This window comes from Ascaphus truei, chromosome 5 (assembly GCF_040206685.1).
Source record: "Ascaphus truei isolate aAscTru1 chromosome 5, aAscTru1.hap1, whole genome shotgun sequence".
NCBI classification, from domain to species: domain Eukaryota; kingdom Metazoa; phylum Chordata; class Amphibia; order Anura; family Ascaphidae; genus Ascaphus; species Ascaphus truei.
In genome coordinates, this window is record NC_134487.1 from 117,383,066 (window position 1) to 117,396,442 (window position 13,377).

The 13,377-nt window shown below is 37.7% G+C and overlaps 1 protein-coding gene across 4 annotated transcripts in view; it reads left to right on the top strand.

Moving 5' to 3' along the window:
• The first annotated feature begins 479 nt into the window (after positions 1-479).
• Positions 480-13,377, top strand: part of LIN7A (lin-7 cell polarity scaffold A) — a 101,016-nt gene continuing 88,118 nt past the window's right edge. For all 4 annotated transcript variants that reach the window (XM_075600512.1, XM_075600509.1, XM_075600511.1 and 1 more), the window contains exon 1: positions 480-613. In XM_075600512.1, the coding sequence (XP_075456627.1) occupies positions 577-613 (37 nt within the window). In that variant the 5' untranslated portion in view covers positions 480-576. The remainder of the gene's footprint in view (positions 614-13,377) is intronic.

The following is a 13,377-nucleotide window of genomic DNA, read 5'->3' on the forward strand; positions in this document are numbered from 1 at the left end:
CACTTCTGTTTGTTGCTTAAGACATTTTTTTCCCCCATTTTCCTGTTATTTTAAATATTTAGTTTTCTTATTTTTTGGGTTTTCAGTGAATGTCATTATTTCTCACACATTCTCTCGGTATGAAGACAAAGTTAGCTCATCTTAGCTGCTGCTCCCATAGAAAGCTGTGGCACTCCCCCCCCCCCTTTCTCTTCTACCCCCACTCTGCTCTCCCTTTCCCTCTAACCCCCCTCTATCCCCCCCACCTCCCTCTCTGCCCCCCTCCACCTTCCTCTCCCCCCCCTCCACCTTCCTCTCTCCCCCCTTCCACCTCCCTCTCTCCCCCCCTTTCCATCTCCTCTCTCCTCCCCCCTCCCCCCCTTCCACCTCCCTCTCTCCCCCCCTTCCACCTCCCTCTCTCCCCACCTCTCCCTCCTTCCACCTCCTTCTCTCCCCCCCCTCCCTTCCACCTCCCTCTCTCCCCTCCCCTCCACCTCCCTCTCTCCCCTCCCCCTTTCGCCTTGATTTTTTTACACTCCAGTTCTGCTGCTGCTGGATCTCAGAGCAGGGAGCGTCACTCCACATCCAACAACAGACATGGCGACAGTGGTCCAGCCCCTTACATTGGACAGAGGTAAGACCAGCGCTGCTTCGGCTGATGCTGTGTGGTGTTGCAATGTCATGCAGGGAAGCTCTCACTAGAAAGGTTATTATTAATTCCCTCGGAACAATGGATGGAAGAGGAGTATTCTGCAGACATCTGCCCACGGAGACACACAGCTTGTAAGGAACTGGTGCCTTACTAGCCTACGGACTCACCAGTGGGTTGGCCTGGGAAGGAGCATTGAATTGGTAAAGGTTAATTATATACAGATCGGATTAAATCAAGCATCACATTGCTCCCTGTAAGGGGAATGCTTACTCGTTTTGGGTTGGTAGGTTCATTGACTCCTAGTCTGCCCCAGATCATGGAAGGGGATGGATCTAATTGGGATCTAAAGAAGAGTGAGAGGTGATTTTAGAGGTGGGGACGTCTTGTCAGCAGCATGAAATGAAATCTCGTGCCCCCATGAGGCTGTGCCTTGCACAGGGGTATATGTCATAGGAAACATGGGAGGGAGTGCAGAGGAAACATTCTTGTCTTTCTATTGTTATCCTGAGGGTCAAATTCTGAAAGACACAATCTCTATAAAAGAGACGGAGCACCTGCTGCAGATACTGTGTTGTAGTGGGAAGGAAGAGCAAGGACAGACAAGGGAGAGACAGAGGCAGGCTGTGAGCATGGGCTGCTAAGAGACTCACTGCACACTTAATGACAAATGGAACACATTACTTTATTACACACAGTTTAGACAACTCCGGAGTGAAATGTGCAGTGGTTAAGCACAACTGAATAAAACACAAAGAGGAACCCGGAGCTGACATAAAAACGAACATCCTTGGGATGTACAATTTCCCTTTCTAGTAGGACAATTGTTGAACTGAAATAAGACTGACAATGTTTAAAAGGCATACAGTGTATGTAACTTGATATTGTAACATAAACATTACCATGTACTGTAGGTATTCATTCCAATACATGTTATGGACTATACATTATCCTGTAATAATAATAATCAGTGTTCGACAAACCTATACATTTGCTCGCCCCGGGCGAGTGGATTTAACCCCCGGGCGAGTAAATATTGGCCCAAGCAGCACACGTTTGGTACTAGGTGGCGAGTAGATTTTTTTTGTGTGGCGAGTAGATTTTTTGGTGATTTGTCAACCACTGATAATAATAATACCAATGATAAAGGTATGCTTATATTTATCGTATTTACACATATTGTAATTGCAATAAAGTCAAAATCACCAAGCTATTTCCCACAGTGTTTTTTTCCTAATGTAAAATGCGTTTAAATTCAGTGTTGAGTTTTAAAGCTGTACTGTATGTATAAAATCACAACAGTGACTGTTCATAAAATGTTATTTACATCTATGTTTCTCAGTGCAGTATTTCCCAGGATGATAAAGAGAAAGCAGGGAAGAGTTTAAAAAATAAATACAAAAATGACCAGCTAAGTGCCCTGCACCATCAAGTGGAAATGTGATGGCTATTATCTTTTTTTTTTTTTGCTGTCAAGGGAAAGAAAAGATATTGTGTCCTATTCCATGGTTATGTAACAAGTTGTCTGAAGCATTTTGCTTCAAAATCGTTCAACTGAGGACACGTTTCATCTAGTACACTTCCTTTAGCATATTAATAATTAACCATGAAGAAACATTTTGCAAAGGATTGTTGAAAATGTACATTTTATTGGTACCCTTTTGATGGAGTCATGAACCTGAAATCAAGAGAGTAAATAGAAACAAAGTCAATAGAAAAAACGTAAAACCATTTCAAGCAAAAGACATTGAACTATTTAGTTTATATTAATTGCTAGTACATGCAGAACAGGACTTGGAGCAGGACACGTGCTATGCTATAGACAATAATTACAGTGGCTTGCAGAAGTATTCACCCCCTACCAATAATCTTACAAGTTGTTGAATTACAAATAATGTATGTGCATTTTTTTCAAAATAACTATTTCATTAAAAGCGCCAAAGCTGTAGCGGTTAAACTGAACTCTATTATATTTGTGGAAGGGATTAAATGTCAGTTTAGAAAAAAAAAAAGAGTGATAAATACTGGTTGCTTAAGTATTCAGCCCCTTAAGTAATTATTTGCTGGAAGAACCTTTTGCAAAATTTACTGCAATGAGTCTTTTTAAATCGGTCTCTACTAGCTTTGCTTTGGTGACATTTTTTCCATTCTTTGAAAATTGATTAAATTCTGATAAGTTTGTTGGGGATCGTCGATGGATTCAAGTCTCAAAATCAATGTTCGATTGGATTCCAATCAGGACTTTGACTGGGCCACTCAAGAACATTAATTGTCTTCTTCAACCACTCCAGTGTGGCTTTGTGCTTCGGGTCATTGTCCTGCTGAAATGTGAATTTCCTCCCCAGTTTCAGAGTCTTGGCTGATTCAAACAGGTTTTTCTCAAGGACTGTACTTTTCACCATCCATTCTCCTCTCTATCCTGACAAGCTTCCCAGTCCCTGCTTAAGAGAAGCATCCCCATAATATGATGTTGCCATCACCATGCTTGACAGTTGGGATGGTGTTGACTGGGTGATGTGCAGTGTTCAGCTTGCACCAGACGTAACGCTTGGAATTTATACCAAAAAGTAAAAATTTTGTATCGTCTGATCATAAAAATCCTTTTTACATGTCTGCAACCTAATTTATACGTTTTTTGGCAAACAAAAATGTAAATTTTTGGTCTAAGTGCCAAAGGTTACATCTGGCGGAAGCTGAACCCTGCACATCACCCAGTTAACACCATCCCAACTGTCAAGCATGGTGGTGGCAACATCATGTTATGGGAGGCTTCTCTTCAGCAGGATAGAGGGGAGAATCGATGGTGCAAAGTACAGGCGAATCCTCGAGGAAAACCAGTTTGGGTCAGGCAATACTCTGAAATTGGGGAGGAAATTCACATTTCAGCAGGACAATGACCGAAGCACAAAGCTAAAGCCACACTGGAGTGGTTGAACAAAAAGAGAATTCATGTTCTTCAGTGGCTTAGTCAAAGTCCTGACTTGAATCTAATTGAACATTGATGGTGAGACTTGAAGATTGCAGTCCATCGACGATCCCCAACAAACGTATCAATTAAAATTGGGCACAAATTTCACCATCCTACTGTGCGAAGCTAGTAAAGACTGATCCAAAAAGACTCAAAGCAGTAATTGCTGCAAAAGGTGCTTATACCAAGTACTGACAAAGCAGCAGCCCAGACTGCCATTAAAATATATATATATATATTTTCCCTTTAATATGTGCATCAATACAATCCACACAATGATAATTAAGTAGCTAAATTGCATATCGATCCGTTCTCCTATGATTGATTGGGGAAGATTCGGCTCATAGTTTCACTAGATGGCTGTCAGTGCAATTGGTGCACAGGTAGAGGGAGGGCAGGGCTCAAAAATGGGTGTGTCAGAGGCTGTTTCAGAAGAGGAAGGGGGAAGAGGAAGGGGCTGTGACTGGGTAAATGGCTGGTATAGAAACAAAAAATGCTTGTTACATTATAATACTGTACATTAAAAATGTAATTCAGAGTTGTTTTAAAAAAATGCTACAAGTACAGTATTTTCTCATAGTACGGAATGGATTTATTTAAAAAAAAAACACACATGTAGGATATTGCTTGGTCTGCAGCTTTAAGGGGCTGAATACTTCTGCAACCAGAATATTTCACTCTCCCCCCCCCCCCCCCTTTGCTGACATTTAACCTCCTCCTCATATAACTGCTACAGCGTTGTAGCTTAGAATAATAATAGTTAATTTGAAAAAATGTGCATATATTATTTGTAATACAACAATTTGAGACATTATTGGTAGGGGGTGAATACTTTTGTAAGCCACTGTTTGTACTGGAAACATTAATTTATTTATAAAATGGTTTACCAGGAAATAATACATTGAGAGTTACCTCTCATTTTCAAGAATGTCCTGGGCACAGAGTTAAGATAACAAATAATACATGGTTACAAATACATAGTACAATTAGTGAAAAGGGTTATACAGTACATTACAGTATATACAAGATATTGCATGCACAGTTAAAGATAATATAATTATAGGCATACTGTATATAACCGTTACAGACCATATTAAAATGTGAGACAGCTTTGGTTTTGAAAGAACTTAGACTGGTGGTGGCTGTGAGAGTCTCCGGTAGATTGTTCCAGTTTTGCGGTGCACGGTAAGACACGGAGGAGAGGCCGGATACTTTGCTGAACCTTGGGACCATGAACAGTCTTTTGGAGTCAGATCTCAGATGAGAAGTGCTGCATGTGGTAGGGGTGAGGAGTTTGTTCAGATAGACGTGTAGTTTTCCCAGAAAGTATTTGAAGGCGACAGGAGAGATGAACTTTGCGCCTAGACTTAAGTGATGACAACTCTAGTTCTTTGAGCATTTCAAAGTGGTGTGTGTAGTAGTTGCATTGTAGAACAAAGCAGCATATTGAATTGTAGAGGGTGTCAAGTTTGCTAAGGTGGGTTTGGGGTGCCGTGCAATATACTATGTCCCCATAGTCGATAATTGGCATTAGCATCTGCTGTGTGATACAATTTCTGACCAGCAGACTTAGGGAGGATTTGTTCCTAATTACACCTAGTACACCTAGTTTGGCATATATTTTTGATGTCAGGGTATCAATGTGCATCTCGAATGTTAAATGGGAGTCAAACCATATGCCCAAGTATTTAAAACTAGTAACAGGAGTTAGGGGGGTGTTTGCGTTGGTTTTGATCTGGAGCTTAGTCAGTGGATGCTTTAAAAATTTAGCCCTGGTCCCAAATACCATTGTTATAGTCTTGTCAGTGTTTAAAAACAGTTTGTTTTGGAAAATCCAATTTGCAAATCTCAAAAAGTCAGATTGAATTATGTGTTCAAGGTCGGAGAGGCTATGGCTGTGTGCATATTAGATGTTGTCATCTGCATATATGTGTATTGAAGCTTCCTTACAAGCTGTAGGAAGATCATTGATGAACACAGAAGAGAAGGGGCCCCAGGACAGAGCTTTGCGGGGCACCACAGGTGATATCCAAGGGGTTGCAGTTAGAGCCTCAGATGGACACATGTTGGGATCTACCTGATAGGTAGGAATGAAACCAGTTTAAAGCATGCTTCCCTATTTCAGAGCACTGGAGATTGTTAAGCAGGATAACATGATCAACAGTATCAAAAGCCTTTGCAAAATCTAGGAATATTGCACCAGTGAGTTGTCCCCGTTCCAATCCACATTGTTTTCAGAGCCGGTGTCTTTACTCACATTTAATTTCAATGTTGCAGAGCGCTGTTCATGGACCCATTTTGCTGTGCCCAGTTATGACTTGCAGGCGTACCATCCACTCCTACTTTATTAAACTTTCTAACAACACCCTCCATTAAAACACTTTAGCAATAATTAACTGGGTTGCTAAATATTCATAAAACTAATTGACTTACAATTGTGGTCTGGGGAGTCATAGCTCAGTTGTTCCTTTAACATTGCATCAAGAATTACATTCGCAATTGTGTTGATTGGTCTTGTTCTCTAGGGTTGTCATTTGCAAATTAGCATAGACCACTTTTCCTAAAATGTAATTGTATATATAATGTATTTTTTTTTTTAAAGTAATCAAATATTTAAGAGGCAGTACATCTATAAAACAGTGTTTGTGCAGTTAACTTTGAATTCAAATTATTTTTATTTTTAATGTTCACCTGTAGATTGGAGTGTAATACATTAATCTCATTAATTACAAATGGTTACTCAAGTACATGAACCATAAATAGTTTTTTGGTGCTGGAAAATGTCTTATGGCCCATTGAGTCCTAGGAGTTTTGCTACCTTGTTATATCATAAGTTAAGGTTATAAAATAATGACTGTGAGAATCAAATATTAATATTGAATAGCAAAACTATCATCACTAATTTCTATATATATCATTTTGCTGTAGGTATGTTCTCTTCAATATTTATAATTCCATTGATTTTGACATTATTTATAAATGATTACTATATGATTTTGTTATATTCGTCTGAGTGTAATAATTCCATTCTTGGTGCAAAGACATGAACAGATGGGAATTCATTAGGAATTAAAGCATTCGATTGCCACCATAATCACCCAATAAAATGCACTGGGCATCCAATATTGTTGAGTGTTTTATCCAAAATAAAACAGCTCTACAGTAGATAAGATAAATATAAAACAAATCAAACTCATTTGAGAACAATTATATTTTCAATTAACAAATACATATAAAGCAACAAATATATGGTGACAACATATTTTACATTTGCTTGCAATCAAACTAGAATGTTTCCTGTTTTTGTTTTATTCATACTATACTGTACACGTGATTAATATTTGCTGTTAAATGTGAGCATTTAAGAAAGCAAAATTAGAAATAGTTTGAATGGTATTACAAAACGCATTGTTTGTGTGTCAAAAAATAGCTTTCTCTATTTTAGAATCTATGATGTAAAATCTACATTATTGAATATATTTGAATTAAATGTGATATCTGTAAGGGCATTAATACCTGTAATTGTATGTTAATTCAGTATTACAGGCTAAATGTATGCCTTTTTTTCCATTAATAATATAGACACTTTTGTATAGTTATATATTGATTTTTATAAACATATTCAACATTGTCCTTTTTGCTTTTACTGTACTTGTTCATTAAAATAAAATTGTAAATACATTAAAGTCCTCTCTAAACACATATACACACTGCTGCCCCCTCTATATACACACTGTGAAAGCGTAGAAATAATATCAATGAGTCAAGGGTTCAAAGTATCAACGTGAGTTTATCTGCACCAAGGTACAAGTGAGAGAGAATTCAAAAATGAACTCATGCCTCTGAAAACATATTGCTTGGTATCACATTTTTATACATTTCAAAACGAGTAATACGCCTTTTAAGGGGGCTGGCTTAGAGATAAAAAACAATATGATGACTTATACAAAAATCCTTATTAATACATAAATATGCTTCACATGCTATATTCTTATCCTATATATCACCACAATGTGGGCCCCTTAACTTCTTGACTTAAGGAGTAACCCTGTTAGCCCTTTGCGTGTATCTGTCAGATAAGTAAAACTAAGGTCAGCAGAAAATGTCTAAGGCAGGAAAAACTCTTTACGAATGCAATTTCAATTTCATGACTTAGTAGGAATTATACAAGGGCGAGTTACATCCAGGAGCGATACTCTGCAGCATATCAATCATTCACAAATCATACACAAATAAACAGATATATATACATTCAAACACTCAAAATGGCTACTGCGCCAAAATGGTGGTGATGATAGTCTGTCTTCATATAGCCTGAGCCACACACATTATCTCAATCTTCACAGTCCTCTCTTTTTATTCTTAAAAAGGATAATTTAGGTCTTTTAAGGATAATTTAGATAAAACTCCAGAAATGTCACGCTGGCCTGGAGGGTCCAAATTTGCATGACTTTGATAGTTCTGGAAACTCACAGAGCTGCTGGCTATCATATCAGCCAGGTTGGTCTTTCTGCCATCATTTTCATATGTATTCTATTGAGGGGGACTGACTTTTCCTTCTGAGATTGCATCTTCCGTGGTGTCGTCTGTGATCAGTGGCATAGCCTGGGTAGAGGGTGTTACACACCTTTGCAGTAGGGATTTACTGCACATGACACAGACATACAAAACAATCAGAACTGCAAGCACACAGACAAATCCATTCATCAGTTTCGCTCCTAGGAAACCAACCAATTTGCTAATTCCTAACAGAACCCACCTCTCATCTCCGCCTTTCCTTAATCTCTCCTGTATCTCTGCAATCTTCTCTAGCTCATGCTCAATCTTACCACTTTGATCTCTAATACAAACACAACATTGCTCTTTAACTAGGGCACATACGCTAAAATATAGTCCAGAGCCATTCTATTCTGTAGGGCCATTAATCTAATCTGTACCTGTTCTTGATTAAGTAAATTAATGGATAAAATTAAGGCCATATCCTCCCTATACATTTTTAGTTCCAGGCTGTAAATACATTTTCATACAAGTTTCATTGGTTGGTGGAGGCACCTGACCCATAAATTGATTGTTGTTCCCAGTGTAATTTATATAAAATCCACCTACACAAACCTCATTTACCAGTGGAATTCGGTTTAAAAGTTTAGAAAAGTTCTCTGTAAACAAATTCAAATTGACATTTCATTTTTTTAAATTCGGCATTAGTATAAGGTATCCATCCCTACACAAGGGGTTAAATGTAATTCTCTCTTACGTCATTGGGGGCCACCAGAGTATGGCAGGGATTCATTGTATATATTCCCTTTTGACCCATTGACCTGTGTAGCATTGTGCGAGATTGTACGATTGTCTGCAAAATGATGTGACCACAAAACAATAAACATTACAAATATTTCAAAACTGATCATCCCTTATCATCGTCTGGATGGCGTAGGCTGATCTTGCCTAGCAGGGCATACATCTTAAAAACACACTCTAAAGCATAAAAAATAATATTGAGTCCTAAAAAAACAAATTGTTCTTTTAAGACCGGGCCTTGCCTGAAGTCTTAATTGCATGGTGGTTAAATGTTCTAGGATTATTGTGCCTAGATCCACCAACTGTTGATCAGTGGTCAGGGAAAATAAATAAATAAATAAATAATCCCATCAAAACACTGGCTTGGTGATTCTTTGTCTTTGTTAGCTGTTTTCGGTGGTGCCGGCACTTTTTTTTATGATGATGCTGCTTTGTATTCTCCTTGGTAGACTGTATAGGCGGCACCTAAGTTTGGAGAGACTTAAACATTTTCATTAATAAAAGCACAAGGAGAGCGCTTTTAGCCACTATAATTTAGTATCTTGCACAATATCAGCACAAAATTTTGTTTTTCACAACTGTCTTGGCATCCGCATATAGACAGGTGTGTTATGGAAAATCATATAAATTATCCTCTCTTTTGTTCATATGCAAATCCTATGACATGTGAACAACATACGACATAAAGGATGATGGTATTTAAAACATCAGCAGCTTGAGATTTAAATATATCATGAATTTGACAATAGCTACTGCTTAAAAAATAAAATCTGGATTGCCTACAGTTGCATTCTTTAAAATGAGAGGCTATAGATGAGGGTTCAAATTGATACACCTTTTGGAGGGAAAGGAGAGGTAATGGTTAAAAGTTATAAAAATACATCACATATGCAGTTTACTTTATAGGAAAAATTATTTCATATATGACTTTATGCTTACCCGTTTATATTGTATGCTTTGTGAAGTACTGAGTATACTTTTGACACTATTCAAATACGGAAATACCTATTAAATATTCTTGTATTATTAATAAAACAATTTCAAACTTCAGCTGCTTAATAGTGGCGTATAACCAGCTAAATTTTTCTGGGCTTCTGCCACATGCCGTTGAACTGAGCGGTTAAAAATCGCTGAATTCTAGTATATACTGACTCCTATACAGTACAAGTTGAGGCAGCTAGAGCTAAAAAATTGATCTTCTCATACAGCCCTATTCAGCATTGATTTTTCATGGTATCTCAGAAATACAACAATCGGTGATTTGTCTCTTGACATATCATGTGCTTGTAAGCTTTTATCAACATCTTAAAAAATTCTCAAACATCTCCTAATTATAACAAATAGAATTGCAAACATCTCATAATTAGAACAAATAGGATTGAAATGTGTTTACTGGTTTCTGCGTATAAGTAATGTGGATACTGCATGTCGGGATTATAACCCCTTCTTGTAATAATTCCTCCATAATAGGGGCTTTTCCCTCTAAAGCATTTCTGCTGAGAGGGTATTGGCCCATTCTGGGGATGGCAGCGCTGGGAAATAATTTAACCCGTACTGGTGCAGCAGACCAGACGTACCCAGTGCTGTTGCTGGGAGACGCCCATAAACTATGAGGTATTTGTTCTAAAATTGGCACAGAAACAGAAAGCACAATAAATAAGCATAATTTCACACTTCAACTTTACAAAAAATAATAAGATAAAAACCCAAAACAGACCAGTTTGATCTTGCAAACTCAGTCCAAAAAAAATAAATTACAATATCATTCTCTTTCCCCATATTATAACTAAGCTGCTTTTAAACGTTTTTTTTTCTTCTTTTTTTTCTTTTCTTTGTTTCTGAGCTTCTAGTTAACTTTTCATGTCTGGAACGTGGTCTTTGTACATTCTTTAAGCTGGAGGAGGGGGGCCAGATCGCTTGGGCTACTTTTAACCTTCACTCTTTTAAATGATTGCTGTTCCAAATTAAGCCAGGACCAGTTAATTTAAGAAAACAAACAGTTAGTTTCCTATTATAAATTTGAACAAAGAAACTTTGATAACTAAAAAACAAAAACAAAACCATCTCTGCAACCTTTCCTATAAAACAAAAATCTTATTGTTTTATTTAATATTTATTTCTAATTCCTTATCTCTCTCTCTCACACACACACACACACACGCGCACGCGCACGCGCACACGCACACGCACACGCACACGCACGCACACGCACATGCACACACACGCACACGCACGCACACACACGCACACACGTTCTCTGCCTACAACTCTTTATCTTCCATCAACATTCTTTCTATGGGCAATTAACAAAACTCCAACATGATCTTAATCCTGTAGGCCAGGGTAAAACTGTATAAAGCTTCCTTCTACCATTATATCAGACTCTTTCTTATGTCTAATATTATTATTACAATAGAAAATAAACATTTACTTTTTTTTTTTTAAACTTTGCGTTCTAGATATACCTTGCTTCAGTCCTGACTCCTCTAAATAGCACATAAAATGTAAATGTAAAACTTCCTTATATCCTACTTCATATTTTATTTGTATCAATAGGTCATTTAAATATTGTAACACAGTATCTCCCACGCCCAGAAACAACAAAAATGTGCTACAGTAAAAAAAACATGCTAATGAGCTATGGAATTACTAAAATGTTAATACAAATTCATACTTGAGTCAGGGTGCAAAGAAATCTTTTTACAACTGCCAAATTTAACATTTTCTTTTAAAATATTACACTAACAAACTTTAACATACAATTGGGGCTATGCACTAAGCTCAATGGGTTTGCGTTCTGATGTTCAAATAAATCACGTCCGTTAAAAAGTGAGGCCGGGCATGATCATGCCCAGGTGGAGATGAGATGCTCACATCTTAACATGCCCCCACATTCAGCCCAATGGAAAATAAATGAGTCCTTACTCAAAATACCTGAGATTAAAAAAATACTGGATGAAGAACTAGAGTTCTTTTTCAAAACCAATACAGGCTCTGTATCATCCCCCTTTGTTCTCTGGGAGGCCCATAAGGTCACCGTTAGAGGAAAGCTAATCAGTATTGCAGGAAATAGAAAGAAAGAAAGAAAGAAAGAAAGAAAGAAAGAAAGAAAGAAAGAAGGGGAAGCCAATATAAAGAGGGCCCAAACAAAAGTGGAAGAATTAACAAAATTACACCAAAGAGGGAATCAACATGTAGATCTAGAAAAGTAAAGGAGGCCAAAACTGAACTGAATCTCCTTCTCATGGCTAAGGCAGAACAATCCCTCACCTTTACTAAAGCTAAAATTTTTGAGAAATCAAATAAACCTGATAAAATGCTGGCCGCTAGACTTAGATCAGTTCCAACAAACCGTAATATCCACGCAATCAGACAAAAATCAGGTATTCTCTCAACAAATCCGACACTTGTAATTAAGGAATTCCAGGCCTTCTATTCTAAATTATATGATGGTAATAAGACTAAACAAAGCAAACAATTAACAACCAAAATGGAAAACTTCCTAGATTCAGCTAATCTCCCCATAATTACTCCAGACGATAAAGACAAATTAGCCCAAATTTTCACACTCGAAGAAGTTCTCAGGGTTATTAAAGATCTCAAACCGGCTAAGGCTCCGGGGCCCGATGGCTTCTCGAACTTATACTATAAAAAATTCTCTAATATCCTCGCCCCAGTACTATTAAATATGTTCAACTGTATACTAATAGACTCCCAATTTCCCAACACTATGCTCCAGGCAACCATAACACTAATCCATAAAGATGGAAAAGACCCTACAGACTGTAAGAACTACAGACCAATTTCTTTAATAAACTCAGACTTAAAAATATTCTCCAAAATATTAGCTATTAGATTAAATAAAGTTCTCCCATCTCTGGTTCATCCGGACCAGGTGGGATTTATCCCTGGAAGACAAGCTGCGGACAATACCAGACGCATTATTGAGTTGGTGTCATTAGCTACCAAAAATAAAATACCATCGATGGTCCTGAGCCTTGACGCCGAAAAGGCGTTTGACCAAATCAATTGGAAATACATGTCAAAAACATTGCAGGCATTTGGAGTGGAAGACCCTTTCCTTAGAGCCATCGAGTCTTTATACACTACACCATCGGCAAAAATATACTCCCAAGGTTTCTCCTCTGAGACCTGTCCTATAAAAAATGGAACCAGACAGGGATGTCCCTTATCTCCACTGCTATTCGCCCTCTGTATGGAGCCACTAGCTGCAAACATAAGAAACAACCCAAATATAACAGGAGTTCAGGTGAAGAGTCAGATATACAAAATTGCACTTTATGCAGATGATGTGATCCTTACAATAACCAAACCTCAAACTTCACTTCCAAATTTATACTCCACTCTGTCGTCTTTTAAGGATATCTCAGGTTTCAAAATCAATAGTAACAAATCTGAGGCACTAAATATAAATCTGCCTAAAGATCAAATTAAATTGATTGCTTTAAACTTTGATTTTAAA